Here is a 24,351-nt window from a genome sequence, read left to right on the forward strand (position 1 = left end):
AATTATATCACCTTGAGGAATTTCAGCTGAATAATTTTTAACCAGATAAAACAAACCACTTTCAGATGTGCTTCCGCTAAACATCAAGTAATGCAGGATATGCGAGATTGGCAGAAAGTGCTATTGCTCAGACATCACCCTCTTCACCTCTAACTGTAGCTCTCAGTCCAACAGGGAAGCCCTGAACTCAAGAGCACTTCACTGGACTCTGTGAAAGCCATCAGTCTAAGAAGCCCTTTTATTACACCCCCATAACAGCTCATAGGCTATTTCCTGGAATAGAGAGTGAGAAATGTATTTATGCGAGGAGAGATAATGTTTGGACACATACTGTACCTTTGATTTGTTCATTATCATATGTACAAAATAAATCAGTTAACAGGAAATCATTCTCTGATAAGCTCTAACCCTAACCTTCCAAAAATTGACCCCACAGTGCAAAGTGACCAATGGTGCATGAGCACCCCCCTGTGGTCAAGTGTGATACAACAGAACTTACGATGATACAAGACTGGAGAGAGAAGGGAACAGAAAAGACTTTATTTTAGATTTCACTGAGAAATAAATCATAACACAGCATGAATCACACAGAGGTTCCTTCCTTGGCACATTGAGTACCACAATTTGCGGAAGAAACCCCCAGTGCCTTCACAGTAACATCTCTAGCTTTGTAAAACAGAATCGGGAAGATCAGTGGCACTGAGACACCATGAAAAAGGCATACAAAGTTACGTAGAAAGTCTGATTATTAAAGCAACCTCTATGAAATGCAACCTCAGAAATAAAAAGTATACAAATCTTAGTCAGCTGAAGAAGAAAAAAATCAGTCCTGGATTCCATAAATTATTATTTCTGCGAGTTTTAATCTCAACGGTATGCAAAAACTTAAAAAATAGCATATTTCTAGTGTTAGTGTATGCTTATCCAAAAATGAAACGCAAGTCAGAGTCAGTTAAAAACTTATTATTTCTTACAGATAAAGGGGGCTCTCACCCATGTAAGGTCAAGCATTTCACCTATTCAGCGTATGAACATGAGCCCAGATTGAGTGAATGCAAACAGTAGATATCACACTCAAGAACAGGAAGGACACTTGTATAATTGCACAAGCTAAAATGTGTGCACTACTACTAATAAATCATGTAACGTCTACTCAAAATAATAGGCAAAGAAAAAGTGTTTTTCAAAACTCTCAAAGAATATTATTAATATGATTTACAATACAACACCCTGGCCACATGCAATGTTAGCTAAAGCTATAGAGAAGCAGTTATGCTACAGAGGCACATCACATCTGTAGAACTATTCACACGAGTACTCAAATCTCATTGGGGCAAAAAGCAAGCAAGAAAATCTATGACTGTGAGATTTATTCATGTTGACAGGTTCTTGAGAGAGAGAGGAAAAACCGGAAGATCTTTCAGAATCTCATTCTCTCAGAGGATGCTGCCAAAGTGGAGAACTTACCAAAGCCCAAAAAGAGCCCGAACACATTTTGAAACCATCCCAACAGGAAATAGTACATGTATTATCAATATAAATCTATGATATATATTTATGATTCGTATTTGTTATATCCACAGCTACATCAGTCGTAAAACCGTGTACACTGTATAGTTTATCTATTTATACTTAAATTAACAATATACCACACTCGCATTTATAACCGTCATATACCGCATCTCAATCAACAGATAAAAAAGGTAAAGCAATACAAATAAAATGTTGGTCTATAAAGTAAACCAATAATGTACAATATGTTTTCGCTTCTTCTCTATCAAAACATCTCATGCACAGAGAGGTTTCGATATCTGTGGGAACTGGTTTGAAAATAGGCTGGGTCCAGGTGCTTTGTTAGCATGAAGGCATCTTAAAAAAGCATCTCAGACTCGGTTTCAGAAAATAACCAGACCAAAAAGCTCACATGGAAGACATACTGTATACTAAAAGCCCTTATGTAGGAGTTATGCATTGTATATGTATAGTAATGCCTTCTCTGGTTGCAAACCAAAAGAAATCTCATGGACAAAATGCATTGAACTGACTGTCTATTAAGGACTGAGGCTACTTCAAAATGGCATAACAAATCACATTCCTCATTTTCTAGCACATTTACAGAATGCAAACCCCACAGTCTTTCTGGGAAAAAGACGACAGGAATCACTGACTACGAATTCTCAAACACCTGCTTGGTTTATACTGATCGACACGGTCCAAAGCAAGTCATATAGTTTTAATGGCATCCATAATGTTTGCCCAAAGCAGCACAATATCAACAGAACACCCAAAAACACAAGAAAACATCAAAATGCCAACAAACATTAGCCTTTCCACGTCACGATAAAGCACACGAGATTATCTGTCCTACTTACACTACCTTTAGGCTAAAGGCTGCATCTTTTATTCGCGTATAACCACATCGGCTGATGACGCATTTGAGGTCCAAAGGAAAACTCGATGGTTTTAACACCAGCATGATTTAGTTGTTTTCTTCGACAGCGATTTTACAATGAAACTGCCTTCACTTCTCAGACTCAGGGTGTAAACCTGGTCTGCTGCTAACTTGAATGTATCTTCCACAGATCCAACATGCAAACTAATACATCAAAGAACACCGAAAATGGAAACGAAGGCCAAAAAACTGATCACACCTTCACACACACACAAACTCCTCAGCTCACAAGCAAGTTATCGAAACCCAAATTCAAGCAATGTCCACCACTACAGAAAGCCAATGAAAACGAGAAACATTCGAGGCACACAATGCTCAAAGGGAATGTCAGAAGACCGTCGATGCGTATGAAGCAAGTTAACTACGCAGTCGCAAAATGAACGCATCGACATTCGTTAGTGTGACTCAATGTCCGTCTACGCACGAAACATTCACTCACGAGTAGCTCAAACACTAAGGAAAGCAAAAAAGTACCCGAATAGTGAGTGCGACAAGCCAAACGCTTGGAAATGAAATGACGTCTGTCTTGTGGAGAAAGTCTTCTCAATCTCTATAAAAGGCAAGGTGCCACATCTATGGCACAGGCAAGTAGTTACATTACAATCACAGCTGACAGCTATCCCACTACGAGAGTGAGAGGTTCCCAAAGGGCAACTAAATTACAGTAGAACTGCACAAACTCTGGGAACGATTTTGGTACATAATGCAGAGTGGTGTCGCACCCAGCGCAATATTGCACTGGGTACCGTAGTCTCTTTGGGCTCATGCGAGCACGGCAAAGAGCTTGGACCAAGGGAACAGGCTTCAGGAAAAAAAGTACTGCACTGGAACCACTACAGGCTGGAGAGAGGAGCATGGCGGAGCAGCGGCATCTGACACTTTAAAGGCCTGTGAGGTCAACGATGGCCTTGATGAAGATGGTGTCATCTCGGATGTAGGAGTTCTTGGAGTCTAGTTTGGAGAGAGGGCAGAAGAGAGGGCAGCCGCTGGCAATGTTCATGTCACTCACAGGCCTCTGGAAGGAGGAAGAGGAAATGTCTGGCCGGAAGGCATCGATGATGTGCTCCCTGTTGTTCTGATCCAGCAACATGAGGGTGACCTGAGGACCAAGGTGTTGGATAAATATTTTAATGACCAAAAAGGTCCGCGTTTTTAGACAGGTATGAATGGATGCAAAGCTGAAGTCAGTCATTCATGATACAGTGGAAGGAACATGAACCCCATAAAAGTGAGAACATAAAGGGATGGAAAATGGCCACGGTCACACATTATGTGTGTGTGAATGACATACTTTAGGAGTGCCCACAACAAAGATGTTACATGCTGATTTCACATAGTTGACATAAAAACGTTTCTTGAAAATGGTATAAAACTAATTTAATGGCTGTAAAAATGCAATGTTGTGGTAAACAAGTAAAAAGCAAAAACATAACACTATCATTCAAAAGTTTGGGGTTAGGTATTTCTTTTTAAGAAATTAATACTTCTATTCTGTAATTACACTGAAAAATTAGATTTCTATTTTATATAAAAGCTGTTATTCCAAATTTCTATTTAAGTATAATAAAAAAGTATGATGTATTTTTTGAACAACAAATCACCATATAAGAATTATTTCTGATGGATCATGTGACACTGAAGACTGGAGTAGATTCGCCTTTGCCATCATAGGAAAAATGACTTTAAACATTTATTTATATATTGAAGAGTTACTGTGAAATATGACAACTTGAAATATTAGAGATTTTACTGCATTTTTGATCAAATAAATGTAGCTTTGATGGGCATTAGTGTCTTAAAATAATAAATAAAATACAATTTTACCAACCCCAAAATTTGGAATAATTATATATTTTTCTTACAACTTAAATACATGATGTGAGTGTATTCAAGGTCTAGGTATTTTTCCCAAGTATTTTCTTTTTTATTCTTTAGTATCAGTAAGTTAGTAAGCAGCAGCACTTCTCTGATTTGTATTTGGAAAGTCTGTCAGGATTTCAGGAATAAAGAAATGGTACGGCACACAATGTTAGATATTGATCACACTGACCTTCTGATTGAAAGGCCACTTAAGCAAGGCATCACTGTGTCCCCTCATCACCACGAAGAACAGAGACAAGTGAGTACCACGTCCCGTCCCATCCCCATTCAGATAGATGCGCAAACACATCTTATAGCCATATTTGCTTGTGTAAAATGCTGTAACACAGAACAGGGCACTTTGGAGTGAGATGCCATACCTTAAAAGAACACTCCACTTTTTTTGAAAATAGGCTCATTTTACAACTCCCCTAGAGTTAAACAGTTGAGTTTTACCGTTTTTGAATCCATTCAGGCGATCTCCGTGTCTGGCGGTAGCACTTTTAGCTTAGCTTAGCATAGATCATTGAATCGGATTAGACCATTAGCATCTCGCTCAAAAATTACCAAAGAGTTTCGATAATTTTCCTATTTAAAGCTTGACTCTTCTGTAGTCTCATCGTGTACTAAGACTGACGGAAAATGAAAAGTTGTGATTTTCTAGGCCGATATGGCTAGGAACTATACTCTCATTCTGGCACAATAATCAAGGAACTTTGCTGCCGTACCATGGGTGCAGCAGGCGCAATGATATTACGCAGCGCCTGAAAGTAGTCCCCAGCTAGGTAACTAGTTATGATATAGCTAGGGACTACTTTCAGGCGCTGCGTAATATCATTGTGCCTGCTGCACCCATGGTACGGCAGCAAAGTTCCTTGAAGCTAAAAGTGCTACCACCAGACCCGGAGATCAGCTGAATGGATTCAAAAATGGTAAAACTCAACTGTTTAACTCAAGGAGAGTTGTAAAATGAGCCTATTTTCAAAAAAAGTGGAGTGTTCCTTTAAGATGTCCATATCAAAGCTATTCTTAATAATTAACATGAAATATGAAAGTAAAATATACAAAATTAAATTACCAGGCGAGAACATAGCAGGTGCCCGTCCGGCTACAGCATCTTGTCTCTTCTTCGAGAAGTCAGAGATCTTCCAAACAAATACACCATCATAAGTGGCAGCGCACATCTCCCTCATCTTTGCCTCCATCTCCACGATGGAGAGATCCCTAAGGCCTACTGTCCTCTCCAACTGCCGTACCTGCATAAAAATCTAGTATTGAAGGAAACCATATCGCAGGCTAAAAAAAACACGCGTATCTGCTTTTACATCAGAAACTTTACCTTGTTGTTGAGTATCTCAATCTTATCCTGGTCAAGTCGGTGCTGACGGTTATAGGCCTCCATGGTGGTGGCGGAGCGCTCCATCTCACGGTTGAGCACGCAGACGATGTTCTCAAAGGTGCTTACCTTCAGCTCCAGCTCCTGACAGCGGCGGCTGAGCTCCGCTACTTTGGTCTTCTCACTGTGTAGCTGCAGCTCCAAGGCTGCCCCGACGGCTGTAGGGAGTGGGGTAAAAGATGTACCCAGCGTCGGAGCCGGCGGTGGCAGCAGCGACGCACAGGCCCCCTGCACGGAAGCCCCTGCTCCACTCAGCTGGCCCATCTTCAGCTCCAGCTCCCGCAGAGACTGATGCAGCTCGTGGATCTTATGGCTGGCCAGTTCCAGACTCTGAGGTTGCAGACTCTCCAAGTTCACCTTGATGCCCATGATGAAGTGCAATAGGAGGTTTAAGTGCTCGTAGGAACAGGCTTGCTCATGGTCATGGATCTTCTCCTTTTCCACCTACAAAAAAATCAGAGAGCCTGATGCTAAAAAACATTTGAAGAACCCAAATGAATATGAATATGGTCTTATGGATGCAGAAAAAGTCTGATTACTTACCGTCATATCACAACCTACAACGTGAAATCTGCAAGGTGTTCTGAATTTGGTGCACAGTTTAATGTGGTCCACATACTGCAGAAGGAAAAGACAGCTACTCTAATGAAAGTAACTATGAAAAAGCTCTATCGGCATAAAACAAAAAAACAAAAAAAACACACAATATAAATACAACAAAAAAAAGGTAAAAAGTTTAAATACTATTTACTTACTTTCTCTCTGGGAATTTTTTTCTTGGCACAGCCTTCACAAATCATTGGATATTTAGGGCATATCTCATCATGGGCCTAAAAAAAAAAAAAAAAAGTTCTTTAGCAGTATCACAAAAATACAAAACCTAAAAGATGAAAGCCGTGAATGAATAAAGGATTGAGTAATGATCCTCACATTTCAGGTACATTTAATAAAAAATAAATAAATAAAAACGGTTCTGATTTTTAATGTTAATAAGAAAAAAAGTGTTACCTTAATGTTTTTAAAATGAAATGGCTCCTTGCAGTATTTACAATTAAGAGTCCTTTCTGGGCATTCTCTCTCATTGTGACGTTCAAGTTCGTTAGCTCTCAGAAGCTCTTTGCATGATGGGCAGGGAAGGATCCTGAAGTCACACTTTCCCTCGTGGTTTGCCTTTGAGAGATAAAGAACCATTCAGATGGTGCATGTCATTTTAAAACGGGTTGTAAACTACAAACAACACTGCCTAATCAAATAAATAAATGATTAAGATGATTTGCTGGTCTTGGTTGATCCCCCAGTCTGGTCAAGCTGGTTTGTTAGTGGATTTGGGCCACTTTTCAGATGGTCAGGCTAGGAGATCTGCTTGCAAACCAATTATGTACGAGCCTGGCAAACCTGGTTTAAGCAGTTTTTTTTTTTAAACACGCAGTACCTCATATTCTTTGATGGTGCCTGTCCAGCTGCATTCCTCATTGATGCAAACAGCTTCAAGAGCTTCAACTTCTCTTTTGGCAGCATTGTCAGGAAAAGCCTAAAAATAATTTGCACAGTGAAAGTGAAATCTTCTTCCAACTGTCACTTGTTACATTACTGACAGTGGAAAAATTGGTTAAGGCCTGTTCACACCAAGAACTATGACTATAAAGATAATTATTGTTCATACCAGTGGAAGATAACATTCTGTTTATTTTAAGCACACAGAAAAAAACTATCTGTGTGTGGATGTTTCTATTCTTATAGAATTACAATGTCTATTAAACGTTTCCTGTTAACGTTAGTTATCATCCTTTTCAACGTATAACAACTGGCTGCCTGACATTTGCCACCACCCTTCCAAATAACTTCACAGCTTCTGCCACAATTACTGCAGTTACTGTACTTCAATTAATGTAAAATGAAAAAAAACGTATCATAGTCAATCTGGATATTTTTCAAAATTTTTAAAAGGAACTTTGTATTAGCCACCACTGTTACAAAAATGTCCAAAATACACAAAACAAAAAATTTACGGTGGTTTTACAACAGTAAAAGTATTTTAGTACATGTGGCATTTTAGTGGAAACTACAGTGATTATAGTTTGTGAATCGTCATTTTATTTGTATTCATTTAATTTCGGAAGGGTTATCAGCACTAAAAATAATTCAAAGCTACTGTCTACCATTTAAATTTTACTGTATAATACAACGAATACTTACACAGCCCTGCTTCAAAATTGATGTTGGTTCTTCAAATATGTCCTCCTTTATACAAGCACTGCATTTCTGTGGTCCGGAGCTGCGATGGAAAAGTAAAGGTTTCATACACGCAAGCAGAAAAAAAAATCGCGGATAAATACAAAGGCACACCACATTTAGTAAGAGCTGATTTTGACAATAGCTGCAACAGTCTGGCTATAGTAGTTTCCCAAGCCGAACACAACCTGACAGCCTGCTTTTATTTATGATGCAACGTTTACTGCTTGTATCCGCATAAAAATGTCACGGGAGGCCTGACAGATCGTGTTCATCTTTTGTAGTGTCGTGTCAGGTGGGCCATCTGGACTGAATGCCGCTTACCTCACTGCTTTATTAAAACAATAAGAACAGAAACGATGACCGCACTGCGCCTGAAACGGTCTTCTAAGGATTTTCAGACAGATATTGCACAGATGCTTGTCCTCCAGCTTGTTGGCGAGTATTTTCTTGGGGAAGCCAGGTTTGTTGCCTTCTAATGAAGACGGTGGTGATGGTTCCTGTGCAGCCATTATTCCCGAGCGCGCATGTGACCAGGCTCCGGAGAAGAGACACGGATCTTTCTACACATTTCACTGAAAGGGGATGTAAACACACGATTTTGCATTGTGTCACATAAAATAATTAACTTAATATGCATAGTTAAATTCATCTAAATACACGCACGGTTTAATGCTTATACAGGCATGACAGCTATGACCAAAGAATAACGTTACCGTCGTCTGAATAAAGTTTTATATAGCATGTAGCATTTACTGTAGTTGGGGTCTCTGATTATTTTCATAACAATAAATATTGTTACGTTTTAAAATACCATATGTCCTACCATATTATGGTCCAACGAACATTATAAAACCTCCTGCAGTGCTGTGAAACATTGTATCAAATACAGTCAGCGTTCTTGTCGTGTGAAGTCATAAGTATGGTCATAATTTATTATTATTATTCATATTATTTATAGTGTTCCTTAAAAAGGTGAGTAACGGTAGGCGTCGTGTTCTCTCCAGACAATAGCAGGATGATAGCGTCCACTAGGGGGCGAATGAGGATGACAAAATATGTGAAGCTAGAAACCTTAACTAATGAAAATATTACAAAAGTCTTCTCTTATATTTAATAACAATGTATTATAAAATAATACAATTACGTATAATATGATGCATGTTTAAAATTAATTAATAAAGTAATAATAAAAAATATATTATTATTACTACTACTATTATTGTTGTTAGTATTGTTGATTTTTAAAAATAAAAAAACAATCAAAACTAGTTAGTCTTTAACATGACTGCCTAAAATCTGTCAAGAGTCATCTTTAACCTAAACGATGTATTCTTTCGGATTTAGTAAAATAACCCAATATAAGCTATAATACACGGTTTTCCTTCTGCTTTTCACTTTTTAGAAAAAAAAAAAAAAATCTACAAAATAAACGTCAAACGTAGACGCATCATATTTTACACTAGATCTACTTTCCACCATTATCCAATAATTATGTGCTAAGTATTTTTGACGATCATCTTCGGCTTTTATTTTGAAAATATTAATAATAATATCTCCGTCACCATCTGTCAGTGTTGCTGTTTTCACGGAGACCGCCTCTTGTTGATACTGTTGTGTCACGAAACGAAAGCTGAACTGATAATTGCGGTAGTTGGCACAGATCTTCCTCAGGCCAGTAGTAGTTTATTACTTGTTTCTGTGTATATTTATAGAGTCTAATGACTCGAATCTCATGATCAATACTGTAGTGCGTGTTATAACGTTAGCTGACCAGCAACGGACACTCTTCAGATGGCAGCCCAAGCATCTAGATTAAACTAATCAGACTTCAAAGCAGCTATTTAAAATACCTTTGTGCCTATTCCAATGCGTTGACAAAACTCCGTTGACTGTCTCTGTATCATTGAATAATTCCTTTAATGCCTCATTCTTGGGTTGAAAACAAGAACGATAAGTACTAGCGAGTAGTTTTAACGTTAACGTACTTATCTAGCAAAACAACAGCTTCAGGTGGTCGCTAACAGGCTTCGGCAATAATAAGGTAAGTGTGTAATGCTAGTATGTCTATTCTTGCTGATACCATTTTAATCGGGGAAAAAAATAATAAAAACCACAGAAAATAGTCATACAGAATAAGTCATAGTAATAAAGTCTGTTATAAATCCTTTGAACGTACGGAATGAAGCCCATGGAGAGCGAAGTATGGTGTATTTTTCCCCTTTTACCATTACCATACATTTTATTAAGGACATTTTATCCAGAAACAGTTTCATGGAGTCAGGTATGTGTTTAATGAGTTTTTCTTTTTCACACAGACTATGGCCGAGGAAAATACCCAGTTTTGCAGTAATTGGTAAGTAAAATAAATATAAATGAATAAAAATTATGTCGTCATTCACTTACCCACATGCTTTTCCCAGTACAGCACAAAAGGACATGTCAGACAGAATGACCGTTTCAGTCACCTTTCACTTTAATTTCATCTTTTCCCAAACAAATGTAATTTGAATGGTGACTTAGTCTTTCATTTTGCCTAACATTATTATGTTGCACTGGAGAAAGAAAGTCAAACAGGTATGGAAAATCTTGAGGGCGAGTACGTAGTTTTTATTTTTGGTTGAACTATTCCTAGTTTCGGTTTATTAGACAACCCTTTGCTTTCACTTAGGTGTGTTACCAGTCCCTCCCATCAGTCCGTCTGGCTGTACTACAGTCAGTGTCCTCCCTTCCTGACTGTCATGATTAAGGATTTGGCTGAAACGCTTTTATAAGTAGCATCTTGTTACACATTTTACAGCAACAGTTTCCCAGGAGTAACCATCAGTTAATTGTCTTAGGGCACAATGGAATTTGTGGTGTTTATAGAACTGATATCGTGTCAACCAACTGACCATGATATGCTCTCTGTCTCTAGCAAGCATGACATTCCAGAAGCCAACTTTACAACACATGAGATCCACTGTCGGCGGAATATTGCTCTTTGTGAGGTGTGCCAGGAGCCTTTTCCTCATGCTGAGCTTGTGCAGCACAAAGAGATGGACCATGCAGAGGTACGATCCAGACATGATGCATGAGTAATTGACTGTATATTTGATAATATCCTTAAAGGGGTCATCAGATGCAAAATTCACTTTTCAAGTTGCTTAAACGTAAATGTGTGTTGGAAGTGTGTGTACACATCCATCCTATAATGATAAAAATCCACCCAGTGTTTTTTTTTTTAAATCCCCTTTCTCAAATCAGGCTGTTCTGAGGTTCCTGTCAGAATGACGTAGTTCTGCACAGACCGCTCCCACGAGAGTTGATTGACAAGGCCGTCTTACCTAGGGCTGTGTATCATTCAAAAATGTTCGATATCGATATCGATACCTTGAGTTCGATACCGGTTCCTGAACGATACTTTTTTCGATACCAATTTTATGAAAACAGTTTTAACAAGATTTCATTATCTAAAAAAAAATTTGGTTTTATTTTTTCAGCTTGTTGACATGTATACAGACTCAAAGACTCATCTCCTGAGCCACTGCACAAAGGAACGAAATATAGCCAACACAATAAATCAGTACAAATAATTTTAATAAAGCTCAAATAGTTTTCAGTGTACACTAGTGCGTGCTCGTTTTAAAACGCATAGCTCAGACAGAATCATCATTTCTATTAATTTATTCTAGGTTGTTAAAGACTTCAAGAAATTTAAAATCGTTATCCACTTTCATAAGTGGATGTTTTATTTTCTTTCACAATGTTTTATTGTTATTAAATTCTATGTTATAGTATGTCTAATTATTTGAATGCATAAAAACTACTTAGTTTATTCAAATTTATTCTTAAAACAGCCTTATGAAATGTTTTCTTTTTCCTCAGAAATTCTGTGTTCTGTATCTGGTTTTCAAATGAAGGCATAAAACATTAATTAAATTTTTCTTTTAAATTATTGAAAATAAAACTATCTATTTTTGCAAACAAAATTTCACTATTAAAATTAAAATATGGAAGAAATGTTGTGTGATCATTAATTAAAAAATAAGAGTTTTAATAATTTTAATAGTAGCAGTACACTCTGCTGAACAATATTAATTTATTTCTGCCGCAGTGTCTTCCAAGTTAATCCGAACTTTTATTTTGACGGGTTTCCGGGAATACCTTTACAGTTCTGTGTGTATATGATATGACGCAAGTTTTACTCAAATCAAACGGTAAAATGCTCATGAAGTGACTCTCAGAGCAGTTCTGGAGCTGTTGTTCATGTGTTTATGTCCTCATTTAGTGAGACGGCAGATGCTGAAATGTCACGCGAGCTTCAGTCTGTGTCAAGTAAGCGAAACTGCGCGATATAGAGAGCAGACTGCTCCGTACGCTTTTGAATCGCTCTCGCGGATGTCAAACACTGATCAATCAGCACCGCGTCACTTCTAGTCAAACACACCTAGTGCTGCAGGTTTATTGGCTCACTGACGTTAATGAGATTAACCTCTTAGGTATCGAAATTTGGTACCGAACGAAAAGACGTTTTTCGATACTCGGTGGTATCGAGGCAATTCGGTCGGTGCCTAAAAAGTATCGAACTCGATACCCAGCCCTAGTCTTACCTTAGACCCGCCCTGAGAGAGCTGTCATCAGTCTGCCATTGTGTCGACTCCGGTGCAGGGGAAGACAAGAATATCTCAGATTAAGCGATTGAGGTGTTTAGTTGTTGAATGTAATAATGAATATAGCAGTCGTCATTTACTCCCGACATCTGAGCCGGTGAAGATGCAGAGGATTAACATTACTTTCGCTTTGAAGTGAATGTGCCAATCCCCCATCTGCCTAAATGCATCTATGTCCGCGCGAATCATTCGTGATCCAGCTTCATCTACAGAAGAAGTGAGTGTAACGTTTTTTTAATGAATCTTTGCAAATCGCCTTAACCTAATAACATGCTAGTTTCGCGTCTAAAGTAAACAGTACTGCTAGTCACTCCATGGACGTGAGGGGCAGGGTCAGCAGAGCTCATTAGCATTTAAAGCAACATGGATTATAAAAACGGCTTGATGAAAAAAGAGCTGATTTTGACACGGTAAAGATTTTACACTACAAGTGAGACATTTTAACCTAAGTATGTTATAGGCTTTTCATTAAGACCCTAAAGAAGCATATCAATTGCATAACATGGGCATCCGATGACCCTTTTAATGACTTAAGTCAGAGTACTGTAGACATGACTTTGCAAAAGTCAACAAATAATTCTGTGGGTTGTGAGAATCCGATTAAAATTTTAGATATTTTTCCAGTTTACTGTCCCTAATGTTGATCTAAACCGGCATGACTTCATTCTGCAGAACACACACACTAAATATTTTTGCCATATTTTTATATCTGTACAATGAAGGTCAGTGGAGTCAAAACAGAAGGACATTTTTGTAATAGAATACTGCAGTGTTTTTTTTATGATGTATCCATGAACATAATTTTTAAAATTCATGCACCCTTATAATCTTTAATCAAATACATTAACTTAACCGGTCTCTTGCAACGACATCTCTTCTCACAATCTGTCACTCATAGATCACAGCAATTAGCAAACAACAGTGATCCAATTAATTCCAGAAAAAAAACAAGTCCAGCCCTTCTTTTTTCCTCATTAGAGAAGACTTTTAACTCAGATATACATAGAGAAGAAAAGACGATCACAATTTTCCCTTCGTGCTGACTTTAAGATAGTAGGATACATTGAACATCAGCACTGTTTTAAATAGCATTCATTCAAATATAGCATCCATTTTATGTATATTGCAGAATGAAACAGAAACAGAGTTGTTTTTCTTCTCCCCAGGCTGCTAAACTTACGTTTTATAAAATCTAAACCTCTTTTTACAGGAACAGTGCAAATGTGGATTAAAGATAGAGAAGAGGTTCATGGAGGTCCACCAGGTACAATATAAACAGTTATGCATATTGCTGTATTCAGTGATGAATTCTGTAGATTTGATGACTTCTTCCCCTTTCAGAGATCAGAGTGTAGTCATCGACTGGTCCCGTGTCAGTTCTGTGATCTGGAGGTGGCCTCCTTTCAGGCTAAAGAGCACGAGGATTACTGCGGCACCCGCACCGAGCCCTGCCCCGTCTGCAAGTGTAACGTTATGCTGAGAGAACAGCACATCCATCCAGCCCTGTGTGGAAGTCTGACTCCACCTCAGGAGAGGCACAGTAGTAGGGCAGGGGTCCAGTCCCCTGGAGCATGGTTTGAGGCGCATTCAATCCATAACCTAATACACAATAATAACAGCGCGGGGGCAGCAGACCGCAGGGGTCCGCCACGACCCTTGGCGGACAGACTACACAACAGCACCAGAGGAACAGTGAGGGGAGGAACCAGAAAAAACGCAGAAACAAGGAACAATGATTTTGCTTATTGTATGTATCCATTTGGATGTTTTAGTCCTTATTCAGAAAAAATATTCACAATAAACTAGGGATGGATGATATAGCCTTGACAGATTTTTTTTTTTTTTTTTTATATCCAGTCTGTGCATATTGGATATTCAATTGTAAATTTCCCCTGCAAATGAGGCACAGACACACATCTGAAGTGGCAATTAGGCGTCTTTACACAGACTGTTTAATGGGGCTTAAAGGTGGCATAAATACATTTACACAGCAATTAAAAGTACATTACTAACATTATACTTGGGGGGGCTGAGGTGGGTCAGAGCAACATTTATTCTGGCTTTTATGCTGCATTGCATCTTCAAACAGAATATTGAGCAGACACATAGCAGATGTGTAAAGATGCCTTTAGATTACTTTTGTTGTCATCTAATACTACAATTTAATCTTTAAAAACTACTAATAATGTAATGACACTGTTAAATGTGATATTTAGCTAATCTCAAAATTAATAAAATTTTTTAGTACCCTAAACCCCACCCCCCCACCCCGTTTCGCAGACAAGGTTAGTGGTATTAATGATGGTTTTAAATTTTTGTATTTATTTTTTTACAATTTAGACAAAATATGTTTGTCCACTTACTTTGGATAAAACCATCTGAGAACTGCATAAATGTAGAATGTAATGATACAAATTGTGTAGAATTTAAATATTGCCCATAACATAAATATAATCTGCTTATTGTATGAGTCAGAGTTGTAATATCAATTCATCTCAACAATGGGTTTTGAACATGTTGAATACGATGGGAGCTTTCGTCAGATATTAACAGGATGCTGGAGGAAAAAGCTAACCTTCCATTCTGCTCACTTCCTCAGTGCTGGATCAAGAAACGGAGCTGGGCAACAACAACAACAGCCTGCTGTGGTCTCTGGGACAGCTGCCAGACTATGTGTCCTCCAGTCTGGACTACATGCTAGCCCTCAGCCTGCAGAGTGAAGGTGACTTGGAGGACCCCCGGCAGGAGGGCGTGTGGACTGATGTGTGGGACCGTCGCCTGGGAAGGACACCAGCCCCGAGCAATCTCACTTCCCAGCTCTCTTCCAGCACTAAAAACAACTGCACTGTGGCCTCCCCTAAAACCAACCCAACGGTGGGCCACAGCCCCTCCTCAAACATCATGCTGCCTTGTGAGTTCTGTGAAGAGCTCTTTCCAGAGGAAGACCTTATCTTACACCAGGTAAGTGATGAGGCCTCAATCATCCTGTCATGTTACACTCCCTATTGGCTTGATATTTAAGCCAGGCCTCTTGTGTCTTGATAGAGCTGGCAAGTGTGAAGTTACATCAGCCACAGTGGTATTTAAAGCCTCTAAAGTCGCCTCTTTTGAGCACCATTATGCCTATGTTAACGGAGTACAACACAAAAATGTTTTTCATGGCAGGCTATTGTAATGTCAGCACTGATGTTGAATCTCCCACTTCATTCCTTGTCAGGTCTCTATTGTTTCACAGTGAGGTGTTTAGTTTCCATGGGAACCTCCTCGAATTTCAGCCCTCTAGCTTCTCCCACAGGCCGAACCCTGATCAGATTTTTCTCCTCTTTCTGAGGCCATAGAGTAGGGTTCTGCTATCTTGAGTCGCTTGTTTTGGATTTTTGCCTTTAGTGGCCAGCATGAAGTAAATAATGGTTTTTGTCTTCTAGACTGGCTGCAGCCCGGCCTCTGCTATCGCTTCCTTCAGTAAACAAGCTCCTTCTCTTCATTATGAAGAAATCATCAGTCAAGGGGCTAGTCATGTCATTCCTCCCCGCACACCCAGCCCGCCCACCCTGCCCCTCTCTGTTTCGCCGCTCTCCTACAGTTCCTCCTCCAGCCCCGTTGAGGGCGACGTGCTCATTCCTTGTGAGTTTTGTGGTGTTGCCTTGGAAGAGGATGTACTCTTTCACCATCAGGTATAACATCTTAGCTGTATCCGAAATCGCCCCCTATACCCTCATTCACTATTCCCTACATTAGTCCACTCATATAGTTCACTTGAAGGAGAGAATGAAAACGAGTGAGTGAATTCGGACACTCAGTGCACCGGAAGGACTGCCGCTTTTGCATAGTTTGCTTCCTGTTAAATAATAATTTGATACGGGCAGCTCCAATAGTAAGATTGAAGGATTTATCAAGAAATCAGTCACGGAAATTATGTATAAACCCTAATAGTCAATTTACAATTAATTTGTACCTGTGTTGTATTACGCCGTGGACGAGCGCTTCTAATATGAATGGATGGATGATTCAGCTGTGGGCGCCATCTTCTGGTGAGACGCGGGAATTCATTCGGCGCGCGACTCACTCAGTGCATTCTGGGGATTCTCTAGCCGTTGAGTGTACATCGCTTGTACACTCGTTTTTGCGGTGCATTGTGGGATTGAATGAGTGCACTCGAGAACATCCACTATGGTTTCGAACACCACTTAAAATGGCTGTCCCCTCAAATAGTGCACTATTTGAGGGTATAGTGGGCGATTTCGGATACAGCCCTTGTTTATTTCTCCAGTACATAGCAGGTCTTACAAATAAAGTTGTACATACAGACACATAGAATCAAAGAAGCTGAATAGCAACAAGAAATAATACTTATAAATGTAAAGAAATAATGAGAATAATTATATCTATATAGAATAATTATTTCTTTGTATAAACATATATATATATATATATATATATAATATATTAATCTTCATTGTTACTCCTTTTGATCTTTTATTTAAAAAATTCATAAAAATCTAACCTTTCATTGGATAATAAGAATTTAAAGTGGGGGGAAATCTCATTATGAAATAAATGTTTTTCTCAAATACACGTTGGACACAATTATTGGCACCCCTAGAGATTCTTATGAGTAAAATATCTCTGAAGTATATTCCCATTCATATTCACAATTTTTGAGCACTCTAGGGTGATTATGAACATGAAATTATCCAGCCATGGCTTCCTGTTTCCCAGAAATATAAACAGGAGGGAAAACAAAGCCCAAATTCCCATTTCCACCATCAGGGCAATAATTAAGAATTTCCAATCAACAGAAAATGTTACGAAACTGCCTGGAAGAGGACGTTTTTCTATATCGTCCTAATGCACGGTGAGGAGGAGAGTTTGAGTGGATAAAGACTCTCTGAGGACCACAGCTGGAGAATTGCAGAAAATAGTTGAGCCTCGGGGTCAGAAATCCTTTAAAAAAAAAAATTGTCAAACAGCCCCTACATCACCACATGTTGGTTTCAAGAAAAATTCTCCTATCTCATCCAAAAACAAACTCCAGCATATTCAGTTATCAGACACTACTGGAACTTCAAATGGGACTGGCTTCTATGGTCAGATGAAAATAAAAAATGAGCTTTTTAGCAGCAAACAGTCAAGATGGGTTTGGTGAACACAAGGATAAAAGTACCCCATGTATACAATGAAATATAGGCCCACAATATAAAAAATACAGCAGTATATTTAAATATACTGCTGGAGGTCCTGGACATCTTGTTCAGACACATGGCATCATGGATTCTATCAAATACCAACAGATAAAAAAAAAGTGACTGACTCTGTTAGAAATCTTATAATGGGCCATGTTTGGATCTTCCAACCGTACAATAATCCAAACACAAACCTAAAAAACAACACAAAAATGGGTCACTGGGCACAAAACCAAGCTTCTTCTATGGCCATTCCAGTTCTCTGACCTGAACCCTGTAGAAAATGAGTGAGGTGAACTGAAGAGAAGAAGCACCGTCATGGAGATGAGAATCTAAAGGGTCTGGAGTGATTCTGGATGAAGGAATGGTCTCTGATCTCTTGTCAGGTGTTATAGGAGAAAATTTAGAGCTGTTAAACTGGCAAATGGAGATTTCAAAAATTATTGAATAAAAGGGTGCCGTTAATTGTGGCCAATGTGTATTAGAGAAAAACATTTATTTCATAATGATATTTCCCCCCTTTTTAAATTCTTATTATCCAATGAAAGGTGAGATTTTTGTGTTTTTTTTTTTAAATAAAAGATCAAAAGGGTTAACAATGCAGATTAATTTTCACAGTCTTCTTTGATTATGTTTACCAAGGGTGCCGATATTTTTGGCCATGACTGTACACACACAAAAACAAAATCTATATAGAAGACTTTAAAAAATGCCATAATTTTAGGATGAATGAAATTAAGAAATATATAAATAGATTAAATTAACAATCTGACACTAAATCATTTTTGAATGACAGGATAGTTTTTAAAGAATCTGCTAATTTGTGTGTAATATTTTCCAAAACCTCAATATTATTGACCACAAATGCAATTCAGTTGTATTTTGTCAGTTATATAATTGTCAAATGCAATGTTCTAATTGTGAATGCCACATGTGAATGTTTTTTTTATATAATTAACTAATAACATACTATGATGTAGTATTTTAATAACATAAAATACTACGTCATCTCAACAAAATAGGCACTTTGTTACAATTCATATTAAATCTGTATCTCAAAACATTGTGAGAAAACATATTAACATGATTTTGTAAAGAGAGAAGCCTCATAAATGTTATGATAGATATCTGCAAAAGAATACTATGTTATATTATTTAATGGATTAGTTCACTTTCAAATTAAAATTTCCTCATAATTTACTCACCCCCATGTCATCCAAGATGTTTATGTATTTCTTTCTTCAGTCGAAGAGAAATTAAGGTTTTTGATGAAAACATTCCAGGAATGTTCTCCATATAGTGAAGTTCAATGGACTCCAAATGGTTGAAACGATCAGCCATTTAAAAAAAAAGAAAAGTATTTAATTTATTTAATTGCTTTATTTCTTCCAAAAGAATTAAAATGAGGAGAATAACTCTTTGTTTGTCCATTTTCCCGCTTCTTGCTTGGTGCTGTCACGGTTGCTAGGCGACAGGATATGAGCAACGGGTAAGGGAGGGAACTGAAAGAAGGGTAGGCTGTCCAAATTCACAAACACCGACTTCCGGGTTTTGCGGACGTCGGAGGATCCCTCCTCCTTCAACCGGGTAGGAAGGATCCTAAGGAGGATGCAGACCAAGAATTTGGACACAGCCTAAGTCAAACACTGTTTACAAAAAAAGGGAATTACAACTCAACGAGTTTACAAGGTAAAACAATGATGTTGGACGATTTTGAACTTGGAGGAGTAGATGAGATGGAGCTTACGTCAAGCGTGACCTTTTCAACGTACGTGACGGCACGAACGCGCATCGCAGAACAGGCGAGCATTTGTGTTTATAAAGCATACACATTTTTTTTTTTTTTTTTTTTTTTTTAAATGACCGACCGTTTCGCTAGATAAGACCCTTATTCATCGTCTTGTATAGTTTATAGCCCTTTGAAGCTGCACTGAAACTGTAATCTTGACCTTCAACCATTTGGAGTCCATTGAAACTAACAATATGCAGGGATAGTTCACCCAAAAATGAAAATTGTGTAATTCACCCTCATTTCGTTCCAAGCCCGTAAGACCTTCGTTCATCTTCGGAACACAAATTAAGATATTTATGAAATCCGAGAGCTTTCTGATCCTCCATAGACAGCAACACAACTGAGACTTTCAAGGCCCAGAAAGGTAGTAAGGACATTGTTAAAATGGACCATGTGACATCAGTGGTTCAATTGTAATTTTATGAAGCTACGAGAATACTTTTTGTGTTCAAAGAAAACCAAATTATGACTTTATTCAACAGTTTCTCCTCTTCCGTGTCAGACATTGATGCACATTCACATGAGTACCACAACGCATGACAGAATTTTCATTCAGAGTTTTCATTTTTGGCAGAACTATCCCTTTAAGAAAACCTTCTAGATTTAAGTAATTTATAACAATGTATTTATAAAAAAGTATTTTATAAAAATGTGTCAGTTTGGCTTGTAATTCTCCCTTGTGTTTACATCTAATTCATTTTTTTATCATGTGTAAGCACTTGTGAAAGTAGAGCAGAAATGGAGCCCACCGCTTATTTGATAACTTTCAATCTCATTATAATATACAGGACAAGTGTGAATTCCGCCCCCAGACAGCTTATTCAGTCGACGGATTGTCTCCACCGAAACCACACCACACCGCCAAAGAGGCCCACGAGAGGAGTTCTCCTGAGAGGCAGAGAAGGGTGAGACATCAAGGTGAGACACCGACATAGATGAACACAATCTCATTGTGTAATCCACTTATTAATTTTACTGTATGTGTCATACTGTATGTGTATGTAATTGGCTGGACCTCTGTATCTTACTGCAGCTGAGCCAGATGAGGAGCTCCTGCGGGAGACGACTCAGGGGTGGCAGAAAGGCAACACAGGTTTGGACCAGTGGCTGCCCTCAGCCTACGGTTACACTAAGAACACGAACGCTGAGCAGCAGGTGAAGAGCAGGAACCAAAGGCACAGAGCAGCAGAAATGAACACGTACCTCAATGACAGCCTCAAGCCCCACTCTACAACCACCTCGGGGTATGCTAAACATTTTTCATATATAATTTATATGTATACATATGTATGATGATGATGAGAAAATTCTGGTTACAGTAAAACCAAAATGTGTATATTTTTCCATGACAGACCTTCACAAAGAGGAAGGTTGGAAGGTCGAAGGAATGATAAAAACACAGAGACACCAAAGGTATGTATGTGAATTGTTACAGATAACAATCCTGCATGCAGGATATATTAGATGATATGACATATTTTGATTCTACAAATACTTTTTGACCTGGTCAACATTACATTTTTATCACCAGGTGCCTAAAAAACATAATGTTGAAAAAGAGGAGTAGAAAAGTGGAAAGAGTCTAACCGATCTTTGAGTCAAAGCAGTGACCTGTTATTACTGTCTATAGGCTATTATGTTTGTGTCTGTAAACCATTTACACGTCCAGCTGAATTTATCAATTATCTGGCTTGTAAATGTATTTTTTTTGATTGCACTAGTTTTTTTTTTTTTTTTTGATTGCACTAGTTTTTTTTTTTTTTCATTGTATTTTTTTTTCTATGGTGTTTGTATGTGATTTTAAATGTTTGTTTTGAGATTTGTAAAATTTTCTTTGTTTCAAAGACTTTGGACAAATGTTTTGTATGTTAATGCAGTGTTTAACAAGAGCAGATGAACAATGCTGCATTTATTAATCCTGGTTAATATTATTTTTACATATACATTTTAACATTGATATTATTAGTTCATAATGCATTGTGGACTAATAATGCACTAATGACCAATTTTAGATTTATGAATTTTAATTAACAATGATTAATAAATGCTGTTAAAAAAAAATATATATATATATATATGTATGTTACAGAAGTGTAGTGTGAAGTGCTGCAGAAATTCTTATTTGATCCTGAGTGTGAAATAATTTTAAAATGTACAGGTAAAAACATCAAAATGAAAGAAAAAAATCAAACTGGATATTTGAGAACTTTTTATTGTGAGGCTGTCTGTATGGTGGCAAAATTGGTTATGTTGTTATTCATATTTATCTTCCTTGAGTTATGTAACTATCACATCTTTTCAATAAAAATATTTAGCTGTTGCTGAAGGTAGGATGGCCATCACATTGGGTTGTTTTTGTCCTAGTCTACAAAGTGGTAACTAGGCATTTCAACTATCAGACGATCAATATGGACTGATCTTTATAATTTTTTGGACATGCACTCTGTACTCTGCTTTTGGCACAAGAAAACCATACAGGGGTTGTGAAAACAAAGGACCTATATGAGATACATATATAACAACTGTGTTAGAAAATGGAAAATTATTGTCTTGTTTGATACCAAATGTTAATTTCTCTTAAAACCGTGCATCGCCGTTCACTATAAATGAAAAATATTTGCATTTGCTTCAATAGTACTGCTATCATCAGTTCTACTGTATGTAGTAGGCCTACATACTCTATCACGAGTTAGAGAGCTTCTAGTCACTATACTGTTTACTCTTTGTAGTTAATAACTGGAGCATTTTCTACTAAACAAAAAAGGGGAGGGAAGTGGTGTGTGTGGCCAAGTATGGTGACCCATACTCAGAATTTGTGCTCTGCATTTAACCCATCCAACTGTGTGTGTGTACACACACACACAGTAGTGAACATACATCTGGAGCAGTGGGCAGCCAATGCTGCGGCGCCTGGGGAGCAGTTGGGGGTTCGGTGCCTTGCTCAAGGGTCTCACCTCAGACGTGGTATTGAAGTTGGAGAGAGTGTTGGTTATTCACTCCCCCCACCTACAATCCCTGCTGGACCTGAGACTCGAACCCACGACCTTTGGGTTACAAGTCCAACTCTCTATCCGTTAGGCCCCGACTGTTTAAAAAGAAAACATAGTAAAGGTTGGTTTCTGATTGAACTTCAAGACAAACTGTGGGCTTTATAATCCAGTCCAGCTTGAGGAAAGAGACGGCTGCTGTCTGGACAGGTGGGAAATTTGTATTCAAAATGACAAAGGACCTGTTAAATGCATAAATTTGATCTGTAAGAAAACTGGAAAGCAGTAATATAGATAATTTGTTTAGTGTAACACTGATCTGTTGAAGTATATGGATTGTGCTGCATCTCTGATACCATAATGTTGTAAAACTCTTTCTGTAAAATTTCCTCAGGGCCTAAATTCATCTATTGATTCAACTTGAAAAGGAGTCATGGAAAGGAACATCATATATTTGTGGATTTGTGCTTTTGCATTAGTTCATGGAAATCAAGAGACTTCACAACAACCTCCCATCAGTGATAAACTCCCATCATTGATAAAGATGAACAATGATTTTGCTTTTGACCTGTACAAGAGGCTTGTAGCAATGCCCGAGTATCAGTCCAAGAACATCTTCTTCTCTCCCTTCAGTGTGTCCATGGCTCTTTCTGAGCTGTCTTTAGGAGCTGGTGGTGAAACCAAAGAGCAGCTTCTCAGTGGCATCGGCCATAACAGCTCGGTCTTCAGCACTGAAGAAATGCACCAGATGTTCCACAGTCTCCTGGAAGATATCGACCAGAGGACAGGGGTGGACATCGATGTCGGCAGTGCTCTAAGCGACAAATCCAAGCCTCTTCCTAAGTTCCTGGATAACATGAAGGAGTTTTACCACTCCGATGGCTTCATTGTGAATTTCAGAGCTGCAGAAATATGAGATAAAATTAACACGTATGTGAAGGAAAAAACACATGGGAAAATAGATCGAGCTGTTGATTCTCTAGATACTTTTACTTACTTTTACTTTTTACTTTTGTCATTTAGCAGACGCTTTTGTCCAAAGCGACTTACAAATAAGAAAAAGCAACTAAAACTAAAAGTTACACTATATACCCACATATTTAAGAAAATAAAGAAATTAAATAAAATTGACACATGCCAACATTTCAATAATAAATATATAAATGAATAAACTAAAATAAAAAGCGATACTTCTATCCCTTGCCGGTGTCCCTGCCCGGTGGAGTCGCACGGTAGAGTCGATGGTCTTTACACTCTTTACTTTTTACTTTTGTCATTTAGCAGACGCTTTTGTCCAAAGTGACTTACAAATAAGAAAAAGTAACTAAAACTAACAGTTACAACTCTATAAATACTATAGATCCCAGTACATCGTGTTCCTTCTCACTTACATATATTTTAAAGGCACGCACACATACTTTAATCACAAACTTCAATTTATCTGTACTGTCTATCTATAACAATTTCTTTACTTTCTCAAGGAAAATGGGACATGCCATTTAACCCAAACAAAACCCGTGAGGATAAATTTCATGTGGACAATGATACCACCGTTGCAGTACAAATGATGCACCAAAAGGAACTCTTCAAAGTTTATTATGACGCTGAACTCTCTACTAAAGTCCTCTGTCTAGACTACAATGACTCTTTCTCCATGTTTCTGGCTGTACCAGATGAAAACAAAGATCAGACCATCAAAGATCTGGAAAAGGCCATCTGTAGACAGCACATTGAAAAGTGGAGGGGAGCTGTCCGGAAAAGGTAAAAAAAAAAATATGATATATGATATATGATAAT

At 38.1% G+C, this 24,351-nt stretch overlaps 3 protein-coding genes across 8 annotated transcripts; 2 read left to right on the forward strand and 1 right to left on the reverse strand.

Annotated features, from left to right (window-relative positions):
- Nucleotides 1-511: 511 nt before the first annotated feature.
- LOC306871184 (TNF receptor-associated factor 2-like) lies at nucleotides 512-8,980 on the reverse strand. 2 transcript variants are annotated; one of them, XM_079418953.1, is made up of 11 exons: nucleotides 8,767-8,980; nucleotides 8,265-8,515; nucleotides 7,905-7,983; nucleotides 7,141-7,239; nucleotides 6,717-6,878; nucleotides 6,464-6,538; nucleotides 6,252-6,326; nucleotides 5,652-6,152; nucleotides 5,391-5,568; nucleotides 4,503-4,651; nucleotides 512-3,551 (listed from the first exon to the last, which is right to left on the reverse strand). In XM_079418953.1, the coding sequence occupies exons 2-11, from the start codon at nucleotides 8,450-8,452 to the stop codon at nucleotides 3,333-3,335; spliced, it is 1,725 nt and encodes a 574-aa protein (XP_079275079.1). In that variant the 5' UTR covers nucleotides 8,453-8,515; nucleotides 8,767-8,980; the 3' UTR covers nucleotides 512-3,332. The 2 variants fall into 2 exon arrangements, with proteins under 2 accessions (XP_079275079.1, XP_079275080.1); XM_079418954.1 differs by lacking the exon at nucleotides 8,767-8,980 and having other exon boundaries at nucleotides 514-3,551; nucleotides 8,265-8,580.
- Nucleotides 8,981-9,374: 394 nt separating this feature from the next.
- Nucleotides 9,375-23,465, forward strand: LOC306871876 (TRAF-type zinc finger domain-containing protein 1-like). Of its 5 annotated transcripts, none has more exons than XM_079420092.1 (12): nucleotides 9,375-9,984; nucleotides 10,259-10,296; nucleotides 10,369-10,517; nucleotides 10,612-10,993; nucleotides 13,803-13,856; nucleotides 13,934-14,339; nucleotides 15,192-15,553; nucleotides 16,018-16,266; nucleotides 20,356-20,485; nucleotides 20,601-20,811; nucleotides 20,920-20,980; nucleotides 22,949-22,999. In XM_079420092.1, exons 4-12 carry the CDS (start codon nucleotides 10,787-10,789, stop codon nucleotides 22,976-22,978), a joined length of 1,710 nt encoding a protein of 569 aa, XP_079276218.1. In that variant the 5' UTR covers nucleotides 9,375-9,984; nucleotides 10,259-10,296; nucleotides 10,369-10,517; nucleotides 10,612-10,786; the 3' UTR covers nucleotides 22,979-22,999. The 5 variants fall into 5 exon arrangements, with proteins under 5 accessions (XP_079276218.1, XP_079276217.1, XP_079276220.1 ...); XM_079420091.1 differs by lacking the exon at nucleotides 22,949-22,999 and adding an exon at nucleotides 21,099-22,281; XM_079420094.1 differs by lacking the exon at nucleotides 10,369-10,517 and having other exon boundaries at nucleotides 10,858-10,993; nucleotides 22,949-23,465.
- LOC306871877 (alpha-1-antiproteinase-like) lies at nucleotides 22,988-24,304 on the forward strand (the record flags this gene model as incomplete). Its single annotated transcript, XM_079420096.1, has 1 exon — nucleotides 22,988-24,304. One exon carries the CDS (start codon nucleotides 22,988-22,990, stop codon nucleotides 23,468-23,470), a length of 483 nt encoding a protein of 160 aa, XP_079276222.1. The 3' UTR covers nucleotides 23,471-24,304.
- Between the last annotated feature and the right edge of the window lie 47 nt (nucleotides 24,305-24,351).

Source organism: Barbus barbus (assembly GCF_936440315.1).
Source record: "Barbus barbus genome assembly, chromosome: 6".
In the NCBI taxonomy this organism is placed as follows: Eukaryota; Metazoa; Chordata; class Actinopteri; order Cypriniformes; family Cyprinidae; genus Barbus; species Barbus barbus.